At 41.8% G+C, this 26,570-nt stretch overlaps 1 protein-coding gene across 1 annotated transcript in view; it reads left to right on the top strand.

Annotated features, from left to right (window-relative positions):
* LOC121874353 (NGFI-A-binding protein homolog) overlaps nucleotides 1-19,057 on the top strand; it is a 166,109-nt gene extending 147,052 nt beyond the window's left edge. Inside the window, exons 13-14 of the mRNA XM_042378484.1 lie at nucleotides 8,914-9,207; nucleotides 10,741-19,057. Coding sequence (XP_042234418.1) covers nucleotides 8,914-9,207; nucleotides 10,741-10,950 — 504 coding nt within the window. The 3' untranslated portion in view covers nucleotides 10,951-19,057. The remainder of the gene's footprint in view (nucleotides 1-8,913; nucleotides 9,208-10,740) is intronic.
* The last annotated feature ends 7,513 nt before the right edge of the window (nucleotides 19,058-26,570 follow it).

Genomic DNA, 26,570 nt, shown 5'->3' with positions numbered 1-26,570 from the left:
TACTGATGATACTGTACAACTATTACTAGTATTTATGCAAACGCTCCTGTAAATGGAACCACCACCACTATTTCTACTACTATTATTACTATTACTACTACTACTACTACTACTACTTTTTTTTACATGGCCTTCAACCTCCTCTTTTAGACACACCTTCGCCACAACTACTACTACTACCACCAACACTAACACCAGAGGCTGGTCATGTAGGCAATCAGACAAACAGGTAAGCAAGCAGGAAAGCTGACTGTATGGGCATGTAAGCAAGCAGGGCTGATAGGCAGACATGCATGACGATAGGCAAGGAAACAGACAAACAGGCTGATAGACAAACAGGTTAGCAAGCAAGCACGTAGATTGATAGACAGACATACTGACAGACAGACAGACAGGCAGGCAGGCAGCGGCTGGCGTTATTAAACTGTTCATCCACAGTTCACAATGGGGATGACCAGAGGCAATTTTACCCGCTGATGTTGTTCGATTGTCCACATGAATATTACATCAGGCGAGATTTACCCTCGACCCGTACATGTGAGCGTGTGTACGTATAGGGAACCTCTCCTGCCTGTGCACTCAACTCACTCACTCCTGTATAACTCACAGCGTTTGAGTGCACGTATAGTAAACTGTGTTGGTGGTGAGTGTTTGTGTCTCGTGTACTCGATCCGAATGTTTACTGTAATGCTCTCTCTCTCTCTCTCTCTCTCTCTCTCTCTCTCTCTCTCTTGGAAACGATGTAGAATTAGTTCAAAACCTCCTCACTCTGGCTCTCACGGGTCATGGATACTGATAACCCCTGCCTCCTCTTCCCCCTCTTGCATTACCGTCCACCAATCACCGCTTTATTTATCCATTACCTCATGACGTCACCACCAATCACCGCTCTTTTTATTAGCTTCCTCATGACGTCATCACCAATCACCGCCCTTTTTTATTCTCCATATCATGACGTCACCGATCACTGCCCTTTTTATTAGCTTATTCATGACGTCACCAATCACCGCCCTTTTTACTCTCCATATCATGACGTCACCACCAATCACTCCTTTTTATTCTCCATATCATGACGTCACCACCAATCACCGCCCTTTTTACTCTCCATATCATGACGTCATCACCAATCACTCTCCTTTTTATTCTCCAAATCATGACGTCACCACCAATCACCGCCCTGTTTATTTTCTTCCTCATGGCTTCACCGCTAAGTCTTACGATACCATTTATGGAATTTCGTGAATTATGACAATGCTATTAGAGATTCATATCGTGTTGTGGTATATATATATATGACTTACCATAACCTCTTGCTATAACATCCCTCCTCTCCTTTCTGTTTCCCTCTCCTCCCCAATTCCTTCCCCCTCCCCCCTCCTACTCTGATCCTTCCCCCCTCTCCTCTGTGATTCTTTCCCTCCCCACTTTTTTCTCCCCTCCTTTACTCTGGTTCTCCCCTTCCCCACTCTTCCTCCATCCTCACTCTTCTTCTCCTTCCCATCTTCTCCCCATCCCCACTGGTCTATCCCCTCCCCTCCCCTCCCCTCCCTCTCTCCCCGGGGGGTGTGGTAGCCAGGTTCGCCAACGACCCATCACCACCAAGTAGAGATGATGCCATTGAACTCATCAAATAATCCGCGATCATTAATCTGGCCTCGCTCGTATGATCTACCATTTATCACCCACCGTCGAAGAGAGGGTCAGGGAGGGAGGGAGGGAGGGAGAGGGAGGTAAGAGAAGAGAGTGAGGAGGTATAGGAAGGGAGGGGGAGAAGGAGGGGCGCGGAGAGACAAAAAATGATTGAGTAAAAATGAATGAAAAATGAAGCGTGGATGGTGAAGGGAAGAGTCATTGTTTACATACGTATGAGGAGCAACCCCCCCCCTCTCTCTCTCTCTCTCTCCCTCCCTCCCTCCTCCGTCCCTCCTTCTCCTTTCTCTCCTCCCTCCCTCCATCATTTACCACCCCCACTGGTGTTATGTGCACATGCAACGTCCACTAACACCACCACAACCACCACAAATCACCACAATCACCACAACTCTAACTGATCATCCATAATACATTCTAAATTCCATTTCCACATAACCTCATCTTGGTAAAAAAAAAAAAAACAGAAATAGTTAAAAAAAAGCCACTAATTTATCTTCTTTATGAGGAAGAATAATGAGATAATTTTTGAGATCCGTGTTAGTGGTCAGGTACAGGAGGCAGAACACAAGGTAATATAACTAGCACACATATAAAGACAAGAGAAACTCCCCTTTACCCCTACTCCCCACCACCCACCCCCCTACCCACCCCCCCTACCCACCCCCCACCTACCCAATACAGCTACACTGGGGGATATTACATAAACCTTATTTGCATGTTCCCTAAGGCTGAAATATTCAATCATGAAGAGAGTCTGTCGTGGAACTTTTTACCTGCCAACGCTTTCAATTGTAGTTTGAACTCTTGATTAATTTTGGCACGTAATTGCTTCCTATCAAAACCCTAATACTTTTTTCCTCGGCGGGTAAGGTAGGAGGGAGAGGAGGAGGAGGGTGAGGGACACGTGGAATGAGAAAGGAAAGAAGAGGAGGAGGAGGAAGAGAGGAAGAGGGTTAGTGATGAGGATGTGTAATACAAATGTAAATAACAGAGGGGAGGGAGGAAGAGAGAATAAAAGAGAGAATCAGAAGTAGAGACGAGGATAACCAATTTCAAGCTGGACCAATTAATAAAAAATTATTTCATTCCTGTGGACCAATAAAAAGTTCCCTTAATTATCGTGGACCAATTAGAAAGCTTTCTCATTTTCTGGACTTAAGATAATCCCCCCCCTCTCATTACTCTGGACCAATCGAAGGTCCCCCCTCCCCCCACCCCTTTCTATGGACCAATAAGAATTTTCCTCATTCCCGTGGGCCAATTAGAATGTCTTGTCATTCCTGTGGACCAATTAGAATGTCTTGTCATTCCTGTGAACCAATTTTAGATCCCCTTAGTCTCTGGACCAATAGAAATTCACCTCATTCCTATCGACCAATCAGAAGCTAATTTCGGTCACTTGTAGAGCCTCCTCCCACTTCCCACCACGATAAAGTTAATAGCAATGCCAAGGTGCTGATGGGTGCGTGTGTGTATGTCTGTCTGTATGTATGTATGTTTATAAATGCATGTAAGTGTTTGAGTGTACGTGTGTGTTTGTGTCTGTATATGTGAAGATGTATGTATGTGTGTAGTTATGTATTATGTATATATGTTAGGAGTAGTTACAATCACATTCTCTCTCTCTCTCTCTCTCTCTCTCTCTCTCTCTCTCTCCTGTTCGTTTATCTTGCATTTGTCTCGCTCTTTCTATCTTCGCATCTCTATTATCATTTTTATTTGTGTTTATTGTTATCACCCCCTCCTTCTATCTCCACCTTCATCATCTTTATCCTTCTTCTCTCTTCCTTCCGTAATGTATTTTCTTCCCCTAATTGTCTTTGTCTTCTTATTCTTCTTATTCTTCCTCATCCTCCTCCTCCTCCTCCTCCTGTCATGATTAATACTTTGGGTTTATTTTATCTATTATTTCATTCTTCTTCTTCTTCGTCTTCGTCTTCTTCTTCTTCTTCTTCTTCTTCTTCTTCTTCAAACTATACCCAAAGATTCCATTTTTGGATTACCTGAAGATTAACTACCTGACCTAACCTAACTTATCTGTCAGTCTGTCTTAAGTCTTCTTTATTTCACATCCTAATTTATCCTATTTTTTCCCCTTACATTCTTTCTCTGTCTATTTGTTTTATTACCATTTATTCCTCTTCGTTCGTTGTTTCACCATCTTTCATCTTATTATCAATCCTCCTTCCTCTCGTCTTCCTCATTATCATTCTCTCTCTTATCTTGTGTTTCTCATTATTCACTTCCATCCTGTGTCACGGCTTTATCATCATCTTATCTACATCTTTCTGTCTTCCTCATTAATACGCTCTCTGCTTCATGGTGTGTGTGTGTGTGTGTGTGTGTGTGTGTGTGTGTGTGTGTGTGTGTGTGTGTGTGTGTGTGTGTGTGTGTCACCCAGCACACGTCATCGCTCTCTATTATTCACCATTTACCCATTAGTGTTGCTTTATCGCCTCCCCGCTCACAAAAATTATCCGTTAGTTTTCCTACTTCAGTTAATACCTTATCTTCCTCACACTATTTTTATCTTTCCTCGTTATATATTTTATACACATATTTGTTTATTTGTTTCTTTATTACATATAAGGCCAAGTATTTTTCATTGTGCCTAATTTTTTTTTTCATTTTCCTGGATTATATAAAGTTATACCTTAATATACATTGTTATGGTGTTATTTTCCTCAAGGCTCATCTGGTGTGTGTGTGTGTGTGTGTGTGTGTGTGTGTGTGTGTGTGGTGTGTGTAATAATAATAATAATAATAATTAACGGTTTATTGAAAGAGCTTGGCAGCCAGAAGGCTGAAAAATATACAGTTACATATTTGGGGAATGGGTTACGAATTACAAATAATATACAAGTGACATAAGTGACACAAATAAGACATATAGTAACTTAGATGGGGATCAGCTCAAAATACAGTTCATTTCAACATAGTGACAGTGTAGGGAGCAGTGTTTACTGGGAGTGAATACACTGATTTATTACATGTTATTGATAATTTTACAATGGTTGGGACTGGGCTGTTCTTATAGCGATCAGTTCGTGCACGTATGGGCTGGATGCGGTTGTGGTGTCGAACAGCAATTCTCGGACAGGTGGTGTGTGTGTGTGTGTGTGTGTGTGTGTGTGTGTGTGTGTGTGTGTGTGTGTGTGTGTGGTGAAGGCTTTACTGTGTGGTAATATAGTTTTAGGTTAGTCGTAAATGATATACTGGTTCTAATATATATAACTTACCTGGCTTGTGTGTTAACGATGGAGTGTGTAGGTGGAGCAGGTAACCAACAGTGTAGGTGTTCAGGTGTATAATTGAACACTAATTGGTTTATTCACCAATTTTTTTTCATAAATACCTGGATGAAGATAAAGTTCCTCAGTAGTGAATAACAAACTGGGTGATAATAATGTTAACAGTCTGAGAAAGGTGTTACTTGTGGGTCAGTCCACCGTCGCCACCACTACCTTGTCTGACTTACTCGCCGCCAGTATCTACATTAGAATTTTATCTGTTTTTTATCACAAAACAGAGAGGTGACCGGGGAGGGAGGGATGGAGGGTATCAAGTACTGCTTCGGCAACAAGATGGTACCAGAGTTTATTAAAGAGAGGAAACAAAAAGTTGTTGGTGTGGCCACGAGCAACATACACTTTATCATCCTGCAACATGCAATGATGGTGTAAAAGTCCTCCTGGTTATTCTCGTTTTATTTATGTGTAAAATAATATGTACTTACGTGTTGAGAATGAACACTGATATGTATCTCCAGTGCTCTCGTGATGAACAGTTGTTGTCAGTCTTAATGGTGAGGGAGAGGGATAACCATGCAGGTGTGTAGCGTCTCTCTGTTAGGTGAGGTTAGCAATTACGCACTGGCAGTTACCACGCATTAAGTGACTCGGTTGATGCTGTGTCCTACACTGAAGGAGGTGCCTGTGTCGTGTGTTTCTTACGTGTGGAGAACTACAGACCTTCATGCAGAAGACGAAAAAAATTGAGAGACAGACAGACAGACAGACAGACACAGTCATTGTTGTGAGGTGCACGGGGAGTATAAGAGGAGACGGAGGGAGGGATGTAGATGATGAAGGCAGAGTATAATCTGAGACAATAACCTCACGTGAATCATTAAATCTGAGTAATGCGAGGCGGAACGCTGAACGACCCACATGATGAATCAGGAGACGAGAGTTGGATCATTGAGACTTTAAACTCACACCCAAAGAAGATGCGCCTCCAATATATCTAAGACCATCAACCAACGTAAGGACCCACACGTACAAGACGCTCGAAAATGTCAACAAATAGCGAGAAGAAAGACCCCCCCCAAAAGACCCTCAAAAAAAGACGCCAAAAAAAAAGACCCAAAAAGTTTACGGGGGAAGAATTTCTCGTGAGGCAGGAGGGATGTATCGCTTCCAAGAGAGATTGCGAGTTACTGTTATTTCTCGAAGTGAGAGGCTAGAGTGTGGTAACGACGTCGGGCAATGGGCAAAGGGGGGGTGTAGAGGTAACGCACCCCCACCGCCCCCCAGACCTCCTCCACCATCACCTCCTTGAGATTTTTGGAGGTAACGGAGGGTCACAAGGCCAGTCTTTCCTCGGGTGTACGTACAGGTGTAGGACAATGGCTTTAAAATAGAGCTTATCAGGTGTGGTAATTAAGAAAATGTGATAAGGTGTAAAAGTTCAGCTTGTCCAGGTGAGTCGTCGGTGGTGTACGTGGCCATGTAGCGATTTACGTGGCCATGTAGAGGTGTACGTGGCCAGGTAGAGGTGTACGTGGCCAGGTAGAGGTGTACGTTGCCAGGTAGCGGTTTACGTGGCCATGTAGCGATTTACGTGGCCATGTAGAGGTGTACGTGGCCAGGTAGCGGTTTACGTGGCCAGGTAGTGGTTTACGTGGCCATGTAGCGATTTACGTGGCCATGTAGAGGTGTACGTGGCCAGGAAGTGGTGGCCGGGTAGCTGTGTACGTGGCCAGGTAGAGGTGTGCATGGTCAGATCACGGTGTACGTGGCCAGGTAGCGGTGTACGTTACCAGAGAGTGGAGTACGTGACCAGATAGAGGTATACGTGGCCAAGTAGCGGTGTACATGGCCAGGTAGCGGTGTACATGGCCAAGTAGTGATGTTCCTGGGTGAGAGCTTGACAATGTGATATTTTTGTCTCGTGTATAACCTTCTCCCTCACTTCTCTCCCTGTTCCTCCTCCTTCAACTCTCACCTCACCTCACCTCACCTCACCTCACTCTCCCTTCCTCACTCTCCCTTCCTCACTCTCCCTTCCTCACTCTCCCTTCCTCACTCACACTATCACAAGCTCTCTATGCCTTCATCACTTTTACCAGTAATCCTTCATCTGTCCTTTTTATCTCAGTTCTCACGTCATTTGCTCTCCCCTCTCCCTCTTCTCCCTCTCCCTCTCTTCCCTCTCCCTCTTTCCCCTTCTTTTTTTTTAAGCGTCCTCTCTCTTCTCCCCTTTATTCGTCACTGTTACGTATTTCATATTTTCTTGTTGTTGTCTTCTTTTACTTCTTCTTCTTCTTCTTTATTTCGTATTTTATTTTGTTTTTAGTTTAGTTGTGTTTTGTTTAGTGTCTTATTCTTTTATTGGTCTCTCTCTCTCTCTCTCTCTCTCTCTCTCTCTCTCTCTCTCTCTCTCTCTCTCTCTCTCTCTCTCTCTCTCTATCAATCTTCATCTTGTTTCCCTTTCACCAACTTACTTTCGCCTTTCTTCCTGTTTCTTTGTTTCCCCTTTCTCTCTTGTTACTCTTTCCGTCCTGTTTTGCTCTCTCTTCTGTCCTCACACGTTTTACTCTCCTCTATCTCCCTCTTCCTTACCTTCCCTTACTCTCTCTCTCTCTCTCTCTCTCTCCCTTATCTTCCCCCTATTCCACCTCACTCTCCCTCATTTTTCAATTTTTAATCCTCTCTTTTCCTTTAGTCTGTCATATTGTCATATCTCCTTTTTTGTTTAGGTCTCCTCCCCTCTCCTCCTCTCTCTCTCTCTCTCTCCTCTCATCCCCTCTCCTCTTTATATTTGTTTCTCATCACCCACCCATTATTCTACCCCTTCCACTCCATTAACCTACCCCTTCCACTCCATTAATATACCCCTTCCACTCCATTAATCTACCCCTCCCACTCCATTAATCTACCTCTCCCCTCCATTAACCTACCCTCCCACTCCATTAATATACCCTTCCACTCCATTAATCTACCCCTTCCACTCCATTAATCTACCTCTCCCACTCATTAACCTACCCCTTCCACTCCATTAACCTACCCCTCCTCCATTAATCTACCCTCCTCCATTAATCTACCCTCCTCCATTAATCTACCCCTCCCACTCCATTAATCTACCCCTCCCACTCCATTAATCTACCCCTCCCACTCCATCAGTCTACCTCTCCCACTCCATTAATCTACCCCTCCTACTCCATTAATCTACCCCTCCCACTCCATTAATCTACCCCTTCCACTCCATTAATCTACCCCTCCCAATGAAACACAATAGCCCTCTCTTTTCCTCTCTCTTCCACTATTTATCTGCCCCTCTCACTTATGTTCCCTACACCACTCCTGCCCCCCTGTGCCCCAACACTGCCCTGCACTGTATTGTACTACCATGCTCTACATTGCCCCTTGAACTGCCATGCACTGTCCTGTCCTGCTCTGCATTTCCCTGCACTACCCTGCACTGTCCTACCCTGCGCTCTCCTACCCTACACTGTCCTGCTCTGCATTGCCCTGCAGTTCACTATCCTGCCCTTCTCTGCATTGACCTGCACTGTCCTGCCATGCTCTGCATAAGCCTGCCCTGCTCTGCATTGACCTGCACTACACTGTCCTGCCCTGATCTGCACTGGCCTGCCCCGCTCTGCACTAGCCTGCCCTGCTCTGCATTGCCCTGCACTGTCCTGCCCTGCTCTGCATTAGCCTGCCCTGCTCTACATTGCCCTGCACCGCATTACACTGCACTTTCTGCTCTGCTGTGCACTGGCCTGCCCTACTGTGCACTGGCCTCCCCTACTCTGCATTGGCTTACACGGCACTGCACAGTACTGCCACGCCTTGCCCTGCTATGCACTACATTGCCATCTTATGCCCTGCCCTGATCCTATCCTAACCCTACCCTGATCCCCTGCCCTGCCCTGCCCTGCCCTGCCCTGCCCTGCCCTGCCCTGCCCTGCGCCTGCCCTCCCCATCTTGCATCAGCTCTCGTTTGCCCGTCGCCATTCCCCTCTAATGTCACCAGTCGTACCTACAGCAGCTGGTGCAGGACACCCTAGTGGACGAAGGTCTACGTGTGGTCAAGGAGTCCCTAAACCAACAGAAGGACCCAGTCTCTGGCTCACGCCCTCAGGATTCCTCCACATACCCACGTGCCCCTCAGCAGGCGCAGCAGCAGCAGCAGCAGCAGCAGCAGGATGGGGCCGCGGGCAAGCATAACTCGACGGTGCCGGTATCGACGCCCACCTCCACCGCCTCCGGCAGACTAGTGTCGCCGCCCACCACCTACTCTGAGATGTTCTCTTACCCCGAGAATAAGGTGAGGAAGGTAATGTCTAGACTTCTTTACCATTTTCTGTGTGTGTGTCCCTACCCTGTCCACCCATGGCCACCGCCCTGCCCACCCATGGCCACCGCCCTGCCTACCAATGGCCACCGCCCAGCCCACCCATGGCCACCGCCCTGCCCACCCAAGGCCACCGTCCTGCCTACCCAAGGCCACCGCCCTGCCCACCCATGGCCATCGCCCTGGGGCGCCCAACCATGACCAGTACCAGCCCACCTATGACTACAGCCTTGCTCACCCAGGGCCACCGCTCTGCCCGCTCATGGCCACTATCCTGCTTGGCCACCCTGCCTTATGGGAACACCTAAGCTCGCTGTGTGTGTGTGTGTGTTTGTGTATGTGATATATATATATATATATATATATATATATATATATATATATATATATATATATATATATATATATATATATATATATATTCAAAATGCTGGGAGCTTAGTGGGGTGTACAAGTTGATCCATAGTGTAATGCACGTCAGTGTTTATGTTAGTTAGTGTGTTCGTCGGTAAGAAAATCTCTGGCTCCCGCAGCCTCGTGTGTTGGGCCTCTAGGATGATCCTAAACAGAGTGATAATAAGAGGAGGTTGTATTATAAGAGGCTTAAGCGTACGTCGTGCACTCAGCAGCACTAAAGAGCTGCGGGTTGCGTTAGGAAGAGAAGATAGACTCCTGAGAACTGCCTGTCACCCCATCGCAAACATTGAGACCAGGTTGGGAGTGACAGTAACAAGTAGGCACTCATGTAGGGGGCGTAAAGTAAACCTTGGTTGAGGGACGGGGACAAGTGGCAGCAGTATATTAACTGTGATGTGTTCTGTCACAACAATTGAGTTAACGTGTCAATATATGACTTGTAATTAGTTAGATGCCTAATGCTTCTTTTCTGCATCAACCAGTTCTATGAATACTAATCCTGAGTGACTGAAGGAATTGTTAGTGGGCCACACCGCCCGCCTCTTGCCCCGCTGACGCAGCTTATGACGAACTCTTCATCATCCTTGTTGTGTGTTGCTGCTTCAACCAGCCCCATGGTCTGTGGCCTCACTCACTCACGAACTGACACAATATTTCCAACACACTTTCTCCTTTTCTAACACACCTGTCGGCCAGTTATCTTGTATCTCTGTCTGTATTTGTACATAAATGTTTTTTCTTAAACACACCCACAGTCACTATGGTACATTATATGATACAAATATTATTCATTTTATTTTTTTCCTGATTTAGAAACTTGTCGAATTCCATTGAAAGAAACCATGACTTAATTGTCTTACAGAAACCATAAATTCAATGTTTTATTTGTACTTCCTCTTTCCTGACTTTATGAAGCTGTGATAATGCGCTCGACTGTAGCCAAGTCGGTGATTCATGTGGCTAGGATGGAGCATTGTTTCCTTACATGTCTCCCTCCATTACTGACTACATCCGGGTATGAAGCAGACTGTGGTAATCTTTACAGTAATATAGGTATTTTTTTATGTTACAATGTGTGTATTTCCGCAGGTGCTGTCTTCGAGCCAGGGAAATATCATCGCTGTAACCAACCCAGCGCTCGCAATGTCAGCCGCCATGGTGCCCTCACAACTCAGCGACGAGGAGCGTCATATTTCTGCTCTCTACACACTCAGTCAGACTGTTGGAGCCGCGGCTGCCGCCAGGGGAAACTCCATTAAACAAGAACCTAACTCACCAGGAGCTACCAAGCAGGAATAACTGCTGGACGGTTCAATTACCACAGGTTACTAGACAGGGGCATGGAGACACTCCAGAAGCTGTTGAGTAGCTCTTGAGACTCGCCCAACACTCCAGATTGTATCAGAGTAATGTACTATGGCTCCACTGCAGCCGTCACCATCTCCTATACTACAGTACTCAGTTCCCTAAAAGCCTTCAGACCTTTGTGACAGTAACCCACCTCTCCATGCAGCAGTAACTCTCGGCAAGTTATTCACATTTCTAAACTTCACCTGACACTAGAACTCTTGGGCAGAAAATCCAACTGCCCAAGAGTCATCAGCCACTAATAACTATTGGACAATTATTCAGTTGTCCAAGAGTCGGCAGTCACCAGAACTCTTGAATGGTAACACACCAGGTCAAGAGTCACCATCCACCATCATCTTACATATTAACTAATGATCTAAGAGCCAGTTTATTGCCTTACAGCCACTAGCCCCCAGCAAATCCTGAGCAGTAACAAACTTTTCAAGAGCCACCAGCCTCCAGTTATACCTGAACAGTACCCAAATGTTCAAGAGCCACCAGGCACAAGCAACTCCCGTGAAGTAATCTTTAAGAGCCACAAGTCATCAAGAACTCTTCAAACAATAACCCAAGTCAACCAAGAACAACAATTACTGGTAAGCGTTTGAACAATAGCCCTATTGTTTAGCAGCAACATCAGACCACTCATTAACAATAACCAAACGTTCAAGGTACACCAACCAACATCACCCCCCCCCCCTCCTACCCTACCCAAAAGCTTTTCAGATATGCACCCAACTCGCCGCTGCCAAGAAGGAAGAAATGTCAGTAACTCAACGATCGATGATTCAACTTTCAAGAATCTCTCACACAACTTTAACTCAACAACTCAAAAAGTGTAGGATGTTAGTGAATCTCCAACAGCAGAATATATTTAACGAGACTTTTTGACTTATTGTAAGGATTCTCTTAACTGGTGACGTGTGAGAACTCTGGTAATAGAAGGACAAGTTAAGACGTTACGCTACCACCTCATAGTTATACTTAGTGAGAACTGTTCTTTTTTTAAATGTCAGTCTTACATTATTACCAGGAAAGATATGTTTTTTTTTAATTATTCCTGACACTAAACGCAAGATTATGATTATATTATTAAGTTGGTACTGTTAGGTATTTGGTAACCAATACTTTCTGACGTCCCTTCCTGTCTGGCGAGTTACCAAGAGTCTGTAAGAGTTAAAGAGAGATTATAGTAATTCATAAGGATACGCTGATGTGTTTATTTTGTTATCACTGTAATAGTTCTTTTCACTCTGTTGTTAGTGAAGGATGTGTGTAGTGAACATATGTCAAGACAACCAGTAATAGGTACTGTAATTAATCCTGTCATTAATAATAATGTAATCTGCCCTACACATGCCACTGTAAGTCTAGACAACCTCAAAACACTGACCATTTTATATGAAGTTAATACAGACGAGCACCAGAGCTGATAAATTAGTGAACGAAACTTCTTGAGTTACGAACCAAAGAATAATGGGGTTGAAGTTTCCACCTTAGGTTGAAGAGTAAAGAGAACCAGGATGGAAGCTGGGAGTGTTTCAGATGGTGGGCATGAAGTATCCAAACCTAAATGAATCCTTTATAGTACAACTTCCACAAACTAAAATTTCAATTAGCTGCAAATCCGTGAAGGACTGGCGACCTCTTATAAAAGACAGCCGGCAGCTTTTCCTATTGACTTCTACCTAAATCGTGTTTCTTTTTTATCTTAATTTTAATCCTTATCCTAGTCTAGCCCTTTTTTTATCGAATCCACAATTGAATCCAAGTAGCTATTTTAGGTTCCGACATTTTCTTAGTTTTGGGTAACACAAAATTTTTGCAAATTTAACATCTAATGGAACTAAAATACTGACACTACCGAGGCAACTGTTCATAAATATTGCATGACCTTAGACTAACATATTGAGATCATCTGATTAACCGATGCAGAACAACTTGAGTCTCTCTTGGGATGTTTGTGGACGCTTGCCTCCTGCAGCTGCTACGACTACCAAGCCAACTTGTTGACAATGCACTGATAACCTACTAACTAGACAGGGTGAAGGGCACGGTGGACTGTAGGTTTATGAAGGTCTCCTTCAAGAGACTACGTGGACACACTCACACTTTATCCCACACTCTGATATAAACCTTGAGGTAACATTCGAGCCCAGAGGCGTATTATATCTGACGACGTGAGGGTCGCCTTGAGGACCACTGGACAATGTTCACTAGGGGCTTAACTGTTCTACACCGGGTGATGCGTTAAACATGACTCAGGGTTCTCTACAGGATAACAAGTTGACTCACGGAGGTAAAAATTTAAACGACAGTCGTAGGGGTGACTTAGGAAGGTGATAATCGAAACAGTTATTATCCTTAATAAAGTAATAAGACTCATTACGAAGAGCTAATGCCAGTGATATAACTTATAGAGTACTGTAGATTTTGCGAATTTGTTATCTACATAAAATCAGGAATATTGAGTATCACCCGTCTGCTTAGAGCTACCACGGTGTAGTGTTAGCAGCCAGTGACGCGCGCCTTCAGGTCCACCATAAATAATTCAGAACAGTGAGGATTCCTAACACATCTTACTTCAACACACAACTTATCATTACAATTCTGGCATGACCTCACATGACCTGTCAGCCGCTCTCTGTGTCTTGACAATGACAAATCAAATTGCTTCTCGTGACAGTCTGAATCCCCACGACCATGCGTCAGGTCTACCAGTCTCCACATTAACTCATAATTTATGATATAAAAGTTCGCCGGAAATTGAAGAGATGTCTCGTTTTTTCTCTGCTACGTGTCAACAATTTTACTACAATTTATAAAGTAAAAAATTCGGATTCACCAAATAATCTTCTTTACATGTTCGATATTGACTCAATTTTCAGAGTTTTTCTTATGAATAGCAATAAGGTAATATTTCTGTCCCTCATAAAACCATACAAACTGACTCATTGGCTAAATGAGGCGACCTTCACGGCCAGGCCAGACAAACTCTATATTTAAAGAGGAACAGATCAATAGTCACATGGTTAAGACCCTCCAGTGTGGTGTGTGGTAATAAGAGAGGACCTTGTGTTATTGTTTTCTGCATCACTGTAGGTTTCCGTCATAGCTGAAGAATCTCTGGTATGGGAAGCCTCACTTTGTCAGATCTCTGGGCTTACTGACAGTGATGTGAGAGTCGACTGTGATATGTGTGCAAGCTGCCTCTGCCTCCCGGGGTGATGCGGGGTTACGGCCGCTCCCGGGGACTCAGCTTACCCGTCCAGTTCTTGGCTAAGTTTATTGCTTGGAGTCACTTCACTGAATTAACCGTCGTTCTTGTTCAAAATGCGAATAATAATTCATGTATTTTGAAACGTAAGAAAACTGACTTGGAAATCTTTCCTCTCACGAATCATAGATTATTTTATTTTTATTTGCCAGTTATTTTCTCTCCATCTTAAACACTAAGGATGTATATTTCGACTTCAAGCTCAATAATCTTACGCCCAGTTCTGGAATTCTGAGCTGAGCTAGACAGCCAATATTTGCTTTTGCATTTGTGAAACGTAGGTGAGAGGTGACTCCTATAGTAACTTTAGATATTAGACTCATGTAATTTAGTTGACGTGGCTTCCTACGTGGAGCCCAGTTGGTGTACCTGTCTGCATTTGTCACGTGGTGAGCAACAATAAAGCTCTACGTCCTCTACTACTAAGGCTGCACCTTAAGGGCAGCACAGTCATAGATTGTTGTTTTGTGTATCTTTTTGTTATTTCTAGGTTGAACTGTACTGTAAGTCGTTTTCCATCTTGAAAGTGAAGTAATAACAAGAGTTAGTAATTTTCCCCTATGATAGATGGAGAACTGCTAGGATTATATACCACTTGTTTACTGATACAATGTTACATTATAAGCTAAAGTGCAAACAAGGAGCTACAATGTGTTGTGCATTTATGTTGTGTTTCTTTTTTTCTTCCTTTGTTTTAATAATTTGTAGTGTAGGTATGTCCTCGGCCCTGTGGCTCTCCCTCCCCTGAGCTCTACGCGAAGGGAAAATTCCCCCCAGGACCCCAGTCACATAGGAACGCTTCTATTGGACATAATCACTACTAACTACCTGTGAATTACACTGCAGATGATGTCACATTGATTTTCATATTTTGCAGTTTTAATGAACGAGTCAGAGGTGTTAAACTTGTGAGCTAGAACTGTGGTGGTAGATCATTGAAGCTCTGTCATACCTAAACATCTTAGTTAGTACATATTTTTTATAAGTAGAATGTTTTGAGTATTCTTGTATCTTGGCTGCAGATCGTGGCACGTGACACTTGTACTCCGTGTTTGTTATGTTGAGGAAGGCGTGAGGAGGGAGGGCACACTACTGAAGGAACACCTCTTAGTGTTCTAGACTGTCCCTACATTGTGGTTCAGCTGCCTCAGTCTTTGATTAATTGTAACCATCAGCGAACGACATTACTGCTGTGGTTTCATTTTCCACTTTTTAACATTCAACTTCAACTGAATGTTAATTGAGCCTTCACGACACTCATGAATGGTAAATCTAACACAGTCGTGGGGATTTTCTTGTATCTGTTGGTTTATTGTATTGTCGTAAAGAAATTCTGGCTGAACTAAATATTAATGAGCTGATGTGATTGTTAAAAGGTCAAGAAATTTAACTAAATTAAACAGACATATTTTTAATGTGAAATTTCTGAACTATTTCAAATGATGTGAAGCCATAATGGAGGTCTTTAACTTCTCCTTAGTTTCACGTTTCTCAATATTGTAGACTTTATTAAAATAGCTTTTCCTCCAACTATTATCATATATTTTAATAATAATTTAGTTCTGTATTACCTCTGGTGCTGTTCTTGTGGTCCAAAGTGACTCGTACCAAACAAGTAATTAGTGTTGCCAACAAGCCAAGGTAACCCAGCATTTACTAAACTATCAAAACACAATAAATGTCTCAGGTGGCAGCCACCAGCTTCCTCGGCCATGTGTGACTTGTAAACGAGTTAACACGGTGTCTCTCTCTCAGTCTCTGTTACCTCACCGTTGATGCAGCATTAAGTTGCTTAACTTTTGTAACGGTCATCAGAAAAATGTTTCGTTAAAAGTACATGTAAACAGTTCTTCACAACAGTATCCAAGAAATACTTTACAAACAACAATTGTCAGTGTATATTTAAGTAACGTATGTCTACCTATGTTTACCTAAATGTTGACAAAATGGGTAAATAACAATAATAGCCTTAAAGTTCATTGAATCTAACTATTTTGTTATTGTAATACTTGCCAGCGTGGAGAGTAAGGACCCAACACACCTCGCTCTTGTGACAGACCGTGGCACCTGTGCAGCCACCGCTTTCCTCTTTATTTGATCTTGCCTCCTCCTCTTGCTCTCTCCCTGGGCCCTCTTCTCACCAGTCTCACAGAGTGTGGTAGCCTACGGACAACTGGCCTGGGACCCTGGCCCTAAATGTGCAATAGAAAGGCGAGTTCATTTCCTCTCTTACTCATTAGTGGAGGACGAGGAGTGAAACAAGATGGGAAATATGCCAATGTTGTAGTGAAAAGATGTGAAGTGAGTGTGTGAGGGGTGAGCCACGTCTTTTCCAAGACTCGATGAACAAGAGATGGTGCGACCGCTGCTGACGTCCCGCCCACAAGAAGCTACGGCTGTAAAACCAGTGGAGGTAGCCAATGATAGTGACGCATTGCCAAGTGTGACTGACCGCATATTACTGGAAAAGTCCCTGTAAAGTGATCTGTTTATACACAGCGTTAAGGTGACACAAGGCTCACTGTACAGTAATGGTTCGAGACTTTACTGAGGAACATAACCTGCGAGTGTCAACTGCGTGAGCTTATAATGTGAGAGTTCTGAACTCTGGATTTCTTGACAATGAAGAATCAGTTTTCCTCGATTGATGTTCATTGTATTTTTGTAATTCTCCTAATCTACGTACGCCTGTTTAAAGCTGTGAAGACTTCTGAATTTATCAAACTAGAAGAAAGAAAGTTTGTTGTGATGCAGTAAGAAGTCTTCGGTGCTGAAGGACACTACAAGAAATATGGCTAAAACTGCTAGAGTTAATTTGTACTTTTTTAACTGTGTGTTTACCATCGCGTGTTCTTGTACAACTTGTGAGGAAAAAGATAAGTTGTTGACAATAAAGCCATGACACGCGAATGTTTCTGTTCTGTAGTCCGAACAACAGTTAGGTACTCGACGAAGGGCTATACCATTAATCACTATATTTTATTCATGCTTATTTAAATTAATATAAAATGTATAAATTAATTGTTATCATAGCAAGACGTATTTTCACCGTCCTTCTAATCTGACATTACAATCTTTGGTTGTCTGATCACAAAATGATTTACGATCTTACTATCTTACTCGCATTGTGAATACCTCAATTAAGAATACAAATTAAGTGTAAGAGAGAAAAAAAATTGTTAGAGTTTTGAAGACTTCAATAATGGTACTGTCCTTCTTTGACAAATGCTGTAAACATGATGTTATCTGTTCCATCGCCGGGGTTTTTTTTAAGGATTTCTCCTCAACCCGTAAACACACTTCACTTGGGCGCTTATCTCAGTGTTAATTTGTTGTCATGAGAAACATGTGATACGCGACCTCTTATAATACTGTAGAGCGGTTGTCTGAGATAATTTTCTCAACTGCCGCCATTGAAGTGCGTTTCAGTAGCCAGTCGTGTAAGTCATGTAGTGTTGACACAAATGAAAAAAAAAACTGTACATGGAACAGATTATCATGACAATATTTTTGAATCGTGCTCAGTCAAGGCCTCTTTTATTTTCTTATTTGAAAATGTGATATATTTATTATCATTAGATCAGTGCTTGGGTTCCTCTGAGACCTTAAATGTTCAAGATGTGAATATTCTCCGCAGTATGAGAAAGCTCAGAACATTAGATTAATCTCACTAAGCACGCTTCGTAAATATGATGTTATGACTGAAATTCTCAAGTCTGTTGTCACTTCAATTGTTTTGTTTCTTGATAAACATTGGTAGAAATATTCTGATCCATGATTGGCTTCCGAACTGCCTTGGGTGATGATAGGGAACCAATCATAGATCAGAATCATCTTAAGGCCAGACTCACTTGGGAATTTGTGCCATAAGTCCCATGTGCCGTTAGTTATATTAGTTCCCCCAGGCACGGTTCACGTTACTTGATGTCAGCTGTGTGTGTGTGCAGGTGACGAGGTAAGCGATACTCCTTTCGTCTGCACTCTTGTATTTTTCTCGTAGGTGAGTGAGTAGTGTATTGTGTACAGTATATGTTTTTAATTACTATTCAGTTCTTCGCGTACAAATAAACCTATCATTGCCATGTTGACAAAAACCTCGTGATATTCGTTTTGCTTACCTAGATAGCCAAGCCCGTGTAGAAGGCCAGAAGTCGCCTACGTCGCCACAACTCCTGCCTCACACACCCACCAGTTCCTCAAATACTGAACTCCAGATGATGACTGAAATAAAAACACTGAATATTCTCTTGTGTTAGAAATATCAGCAAACCTGCGAACGTTGAGGGCGGCCTGCACTAAGTCAGGAACCTATGAGTTTACCAGAGTTGCAGACTGTGTCTTGTGGCGTCTTGAATGTATTTTAGTTGTCAGATTACATGGAGTGTCCGGCTTGTTTTTGCGTCCAACGATGAAAATTGGTTGGGTGTCACTGTCTGTTGTACGTTTCTATAATCATTCTTTCCATTTTCTCAGACATTAGAATTACTGTTATACGAAAATTCTGTTGGAAAACAATGACATCATCGCATCAAGTTTTTGTTCTGAGCGTGTCCGGGGCATACCATGAGCTGCCATGTCATAAACAGTTGTACACTCAAATATAAATGAAATAGATCTGTAAAACATTTTTAGTTATAGATATACCTGATTGATTATTTTAATTATCTGTTTACTATCATCTAAAATAAATATCTAATTTTAACACGTAATGCAAGTGTTGTTCCATTCTCGGGTTAAGAACTCCTGCCATCAGCAGAGGGAACAACTGGAAATTTCGTACAAAAAAAAAATCGTAACATCAAATATTTTCGTGACAATAAGTCCTCTTGGCTCGCCTTGATATTGTGGTGTTGGTATTATTGTACTAAGTCCAAAAGTTCGTAAGGCGTTTCTTCCACACAGGTGAATTTTGGAACTATTAACCACCAAAACACAATGCTTACGGCTTCTAGTATGTTATGTCCCTGATATTACCAAAGAAACTTGATGCACTTGACAAATCCAGCCGTGATTATAGTCTCTGACCATCTGTAATACTTTTAAACTTGTTCTGTAAATTGTGGGGACTTGGTTATGATGATTTCAGGAATATTTGCCACCGAGTTGTATCGTGTATATGGGTTCTTCTATGATTACCATCTCATAGTGTTGGTATTTACTTACAAACTGAAGATAAACACTACTTCAGCTTTAAGTGTGAAGGCGCGTGGCTTTTGTGTATATTCAATGCCGTGTCGACAGTTTAAACGGAGGAATGGTGCGACGTATATAGGTTATACGCCCAAACACCACTTGACTGTGTTTCTGGTTACCGTAACCTATAGCGAGGGTTCAGTCACCAAGTAGCCCCAGAAGAAGCTACTACTACTACTACTTGTACTGTTGTGTGCTAGTTGTACCTTAATGCCATTGGAATTTACCTGACTCAACCACTCATATTTGTTTTCCGTTTTGGCGTGATTGAACGTTGCTACACACTCAGTCTTTTTAGTGGTAATTTATGACTGTATTTCTTATTTATTTATTTCTAGCTGTATTTGTGTCCTGATTAGATGGTGTCTTACAGTTCAAAATACCAACACATTAGATTTTCACACTCTTGTTTCCCCAAGACTCTTCACTGGCGTGGTTTAAACTGTTTCTCCCATAGCTTATACTGCATTGTTCATTTACCCAGCGCCCACCTCCACAACCATTTTGTTCAATATTGTTAAAAATAATTTCCATGATAAATTACCTGTACATAACCCACTCACAGCAAGACGGAATCTGCTCGTAGGCTTCAGTGATGGTGAAAAAATCCCATAATTATCCTCCCTTTCTCTAATACCTTTGCAAATTATATTTTTGTGAATATTGGAGTGAAGGCGTGAAGCCACTAGTGCCACAACCCGGCACTTCTGCATCACACACAAGCATTCATATCTCTTCTGTACATAAAAGCCCGCCCCTTCTTGGATGACCAAACGACCAGTGAGTGTGCAGAGCTGCCTCCTGGGTGTACAGTTGTATCCCAAGCACAGAAGTGTCTCCCAGGTACACATCTGTCTCCCAGGCAGTGTTTCAACCACCACACGCTAAACATCCTGAGAGAGGGAGGAACCCGCATGTGTTTGTATGATGCTAGAGATTTGTTGCAGCCTAAGAATGGAGTATTATTTGTGTATACAGTACAGTACCATTCTGAACACAGTGTAAATACCTTATGTACCTTCACAACACACGAGGACTAGAACGCATCGGTATTGTTATCAATATCTTGTTGCATTCTACATGCTAAATGTATTTTTTCCGGATTCGTCTTTTCCAACAAAATTCAGATAAAGTTATTCTACATATTTTATCAAAGTATGATATTTCAGAAATATCGAGTCAGAATCGCAAATTCAGAATGAAATATATTATGTGATACACCTTAGTCGTTTATCTCTTAACACTTGACAGAAGTGGCGTGGCGCCACGGCAAGTGCTTCTCGGCGCCTGGGCACGAGGAGGCAAAGTGCTGTGATTCTCACCCGGTATTCTTGGAATCTCATATTTTCAGACATGTATGATCGCTCTATTTCGCTTTCTCTCCCTCTCTTCTCCCTCCCTCTACATACATATATACGCAGTGTATCTGAGGCGCCCCCTTCTCTGTAAGCTGTAAGAACTTGTCAAAACATTTTATTTCCATGTAAACAAACATGAAGATGAAGGTTTGCGTGCTATGTATGTATATAATTATACTCAGTGTAAACACTTGGACGAGTTGATATCAAATTTTGATCTATAAAATCCTCTGATTCCTGTATTTGTATGATAGTGTTTGACGCCGTAAGGTTGATGGAAATTTTTGTATGAATCCTTCGTACAGAGCAAATGTAAAAAAATAAAGAATAAATTATTCATGTTTAGCAGTGGAAGTTAATGGATGTGAATATCTGGTTGTCAGTTAAGTACATCGCCTCATTTCCCATTTTTGAAGATCAGTGTTTCCCTGTATATCACTACCCGGCAAGTACAGTAAGTACCGTCTGATATTGCCCTACAATTCATATATACATACATGCAAATATATATATATATATATATATATATATATATATATATATATATGTATATATATATATATATATATATATATATATATATATATATATATATATATATATATATATATATATATATATATATATATATATATATATATATATATATATATATATATATATATATATATATATATATATATATATATATATATATATATATATATATATATATATATATATATATATATATATATATAATCATTTTCATCCAAGAGTCCTTAGATATCCAGCTGCTAGCATAATAATTTATCCTTGTGAATATGTGGAAATCTGTTTCCCACCTAACGTAAGCGGTGACTTGCCATGTCGAGCCTCAGGAAGCCGTTGATAAGTACCAACTTACCACTGTGATGTACCGGAAGTTGGTCCTTACCGACCATTCCACTGGAGGACGACGATTGGCTGTCACGTGACCATTGTGTTGATGCTCATGTGTTTGTAAGCACAGAAGAAAATAAAGTCTGACATTGTGATGACTTGTGGTGTTTCTTTTTAACATTGACCCTTGCCTTCATAAACTGACTTACAGTGACACTAATACTTCACAGTTAACTGGAATTCATGTGAAATGTGATGATTCTTCATTTATTCTTAATATTACGTCTACCTTTATCTAACCTGGCTTAGTAACGAATCTTCGCATCAAGAAATCAAATAACATGGAAATAAAGGAACAAAGCTATTTGATAAGGAGGAAATGGAAGTCTCAAAATACTGATATAACACAGAAATAAGTGGACGTGAATCTTCAGAATGGAAGGTAAGTAATATCATCATAATCACTGGGAATATTGATCGTGTAATTTTTGGAGGGAATTAAAAAATTTACAACGACAGGTGAATGGAAAACTGTGCTCTTAGTATATTGGTAAACTGAAGCCATCGATCATAGTAATAATTGAACTAAGACTCAATAGTGGCAATAGGTGACAAAGTTTAAGCTCATCACTAGTGCCAAGTTAAGGTGTGCCAGACAAGGACAGCTTTACTGCCATGGTGCCAAGCTGTACTGTAGCAACTTGAGACATTTCCATAACAGAATAGCGGAACTGTGTTATATAAAAATTTGAAGTGTAACTGACTCGATGTCTGTTTATTTTGAGCGTGCTAATGTCTTGTATACAGCATGTCTATCTGGTTGGCTTTGGCTGTGTTCGTGTCAGGTGTCTACGTATGTTTGTCGATGTGAAGAGGAGAACCTGGACGTAATTATTGCTTTTAAAAGTCTTTCTTATTCCATGAAGATTCTCAGAGCCGTAAGTTCATTTTTCTCCCTAATTGTGTGATAAGAAAACGTATCTTGTTACGGAAGTCTCAAATAAAGAATCGACGTCATTTTTTGATATATTTGTAGTTACAGCTTTGATTTTGCAACCTAGGACTTGATTCATTCTTCAGTTAGATTTTTTCGTTTTATGAACTTTAGTATTCAGTTCCTAATCTTCATTTGCAATACCTGATTACAAGGGAACGTAAAATTTCATCTCAACACTAAACGTTCTAGTTCCAGGTAACGTTACAAGAACCTGCATCAACACCATGTTTACCTGGCTGATTTAATAATTTAAAATTCTTGACAAGTCACTAACAATTTAACTAAGTCAATAAAGTAATCGTCCGTCAACTTGCCCACCACCGCTACGACTGCATGTATTATTGAATAACAAAACTAGAGCTGTAGGCAGCGGCCGTAAACAATCTAACAAGATAAGTTGGTCGTCTCATCAGATTGTCCGCGGTAGATGAAGTCACACACAAACGACACGAAACTCGTCAGTGAAGGCTGCGGTGCCCTACGGGACGGTGTTGCGCGTGGTGGTGTACAGTAGTGTTACTTTTTTTATCATATTCGCCACTTATCAGCTTACTAGCCGTTTGGGCGGTTTATCCAGTGTTAGTACAGGAGGAAACCGGGAAACCTGTGGTGTTTGGTAGTGAGGGTCACACTGGATAACACCCTTCTCACGTGTGTCTGGGCCGAGGCTCGAACCCTTGACATTTTGGCGAGAGTTAGGGCTCGTTTACACGATCAGTTACCACGTATGGTGGTCGCGCACGCCTAGGATCAGTGGCGAAGCATGGGGTCAGAGCAGGGTGCTGACCATTGTTTAGTGGGCGGTGTGTTTACGCGGAACTGCCACACCGTCGTTACCGGTCAGTGTGTAGTAGACTGCTGGGCAAGAGGTTCATGACTCCCAGACAGACGAGTCTGCAATGGACGGCTGCACTGTTGTGTGTTTTGGCCGCTGGGATGATACTGAAGAAAAAAACAAGAACACGGACTGTGTGGGTGAAAAACTGGTTAAGGAAGAAATTGTGTGGTACTTGTAACCAAATCTTTGCTGAAATGCAGCGTGAGGACACAAGGGACGTGCAACGATACATTCATGACCCCTGAAATGTACAGCTCACTCTTGGATAAAGTATGTCCACATATTTCCAGGACGGATATAAATATGAGCGACTCTATAAGTGGCAGGGACCCACGTAGGTGGCCACGCAACTATTTGGCTCCCACACGTAAGTGACGTAACTGCCCGGGAAGGGTTGGTGGTTCAGTGTTGCCGTCTACACGATCACTGCCCGAACACGGCTTCGTTGCCATGCTTCGAAAACATGCACCTAGACTGATCGTGTAAACGAGCCTTTAAGTGCGTTACCGCTGTACCACCAACAAGTGTTAATGACATAAGTTCGCTGATGATTTTGCCCGCCTTATTAGAAGTCGTAGTTTAAGGCTGAAGAAACCACAGGATCTGAAAATTGACGAGTATAAACGTTTTTGGAGTGATAGTTGTGAACCTTTGGAACAATATGGCGGAGATTGAGGCACCGAGTGTGAGCTCATTCAAGACCAGACTTGACCCAAGGACTATAAACAGTATTTATCCTTGGACTTGATCAATACTGGCGCAGGTACTGCACAGACCCTACAGATATTGTACGCTCTGGAAACGGAGAGATATCAAAAGGTAAGTTGAGAACATTCCTATTCACTGTTTTGGTAGTACTGGATTTTCCCTAAAACGTTTAAGGTTTATGATACAAATCCCAGAGGAAGTGAGTGAAAGAAGCCATGACCATACAGTACTGAAGCGACAGAATAGGTCATGGCTGTGACTTAATTTTAGTGAGAATGAACCAACGAATACTATTAAACTGTATAACTTAGTGTTTCGTTACTTCTAAAATCAGGACAGTTTTGCCAAGATTATTGTCAAGGCACCGAATCTTTCTTGCCTCAATAATTCAGGGTATTTTTTTTTCTATGTGCTAAGAACAATTTATATAAAGACTACTGTATAGGGCAATACTTACCGAAAGTGGTGCGGCCTTAGCACCAACTTTTTAAAATTTCTCCATAAGAGATAAAAGCTTTCTTACCTCGAGAAACTGACTAAAAAGCAGGTGTAATACGTTTTGCGTAATTTCACGATTTTTATGTTTCCTTTACCGGAGGAGCTGCCTCTGTCCTTGTGATCGAACATTGATTTTTATCTTATATTTATTTTTAGGTACTGCTATATTTTATAAATTATCGTTCATAAAAAAGAAAACTGAACAACCAAACCTAACCTGGCAATATTTTACGAGAATGAGCCGGCCTTAGCAGCAAACTGAGGAAATTTTCCCATAGAAGATAAAAGCTTTCTTACCTCGTGAAACTTACGTAAATGCAGGGGAATGCGTTTTGCGAGATATCAAGATTGACGTGCGAAATGGGCGAAGGAATATGGCCAAACACGACCTAGCCATCAGCATATGTGTGTAAACTATTTTGTATAATCTCACGTTATAATCTTAAATTATAACCTCATATATAGCAACTCGCCCGGCGGAGCCCTAAAGCAGCTACGGATGTTCAGGTAGTTGTTTAGTGTGAATTTAACGTGAAATAGGCTTGTTGTCAGTGGTAAACCCACGGGTCGCGTGTATAAAAATATAAATAGTGGTGAGGGTTTATTACTATTGTAAATAATTAGTCCGGTGAGCGAGTGGCCATCAGAGAGTTTCACAGGACTGAGACGAGTTGACTTTTCTTGTCATTTACTTTAAATCTAGTAAATTAGTTTATATAAATGTTAGCCATCTGCTCCACTATTGCATTTTTTCTTTCAACAAATTAATTAATATTTGTGTGTGTGAGCTATACTTATCACATTTGGTGCCCCGAGTGAAGACCAAAGCGGAGTTGTTCAAAATTGTTGGGTTAAGAGGCGATAAGTCTTAAAATCGGTGATTGACAACAACCGGCCTATGTTCAAGATGGGATTTATGGAACTTTCTATTCCCACAATTCTTCAGTGGGAGGTAACGATTATCACCGAGAACGTGATTGCTAGGACCGTGACTGACAAAATAAATTCAGGTGGTTCATTTAGTAGAGGGGGGCTTGTCAGGGAGATGTGTTTGACATACAGTATAGGTTGTGAGGTAGATGAGTCTGACATAGGCTGTGAGGGAGATGAGTCTGAAAAAGGTTGGGAGAGGAGTCTGTGTAGGGATTATTACTCTGACCATAGTGTCCTTAATGTTTGAGAGAATAACTTGTATAAGGTTTATTTGGTATAATGGAAGCAATGGGTGGTTGAGGAATTCATTCAACAGCTGTAAGGTGTTAATAGTTCCTCAGGTTACGTCACCCCTATAACTAACTGAGCTGTTTGTTAACTGTGCTACACATGGTGACGAATCCTCGTTAGGCGAGTTAAATTCTTTTCCTTCAGTTAATTCACTACTTCTTAATTAAAATGTTTTGCAAATGCTCTTAATTGAATAAAGATTTTTAGGATTTCATATAAAATATGTTTGGGAATACAGAGTCAGGTTAAGCTAAACTTAATTTATTTTACGAAACTGAAGCAAAGTGAAATTAAATTAATTAACGCATGAAACATAATAAAAGAATAACATGCAAAATTAAATAGGCTACACCTCACTGCTCAACACACAGACAGAAAGACATATAATTACCTGTATGCTTATGTTTCTTCACCAGCAATTAATGAATTCGGTGAAAGTTTAGTTTGTTTTTAGTGCTGCGTTAGAATCATCCAAACATATATGGTACATTAACATGTAGGGGTATCGAGATATTAATGTCGTCTAGCACTCAGGATGGAAGGAAACTCTAATGTGGTTTTCTTGTATAATATATAAGTTATATGAAGACAGTCTGGTGCTGGAGATGCCGTGTG

The sequence above is a fragment of the Homarus americanus genome, unplaced genomic scaffold, assembly GCF_018991925.1.
Source record: "Homarus americanus isolate GMGI-L3 unplaced genomic scaffold, GMGI_Hamer_2.0 scaffold50959, whole genome shotgun sequence".
Lineage (NCBI taxonomy): Eukaryota > Metazoa > Arthropoda > Malacostraca > Decapoda > Nephropidae > Homarus > Homarus americanus.
Note: the sequence above shows the minus strand (reverse complement) of the source record. Positions and strands in the feature narration are given on the sequence as shown.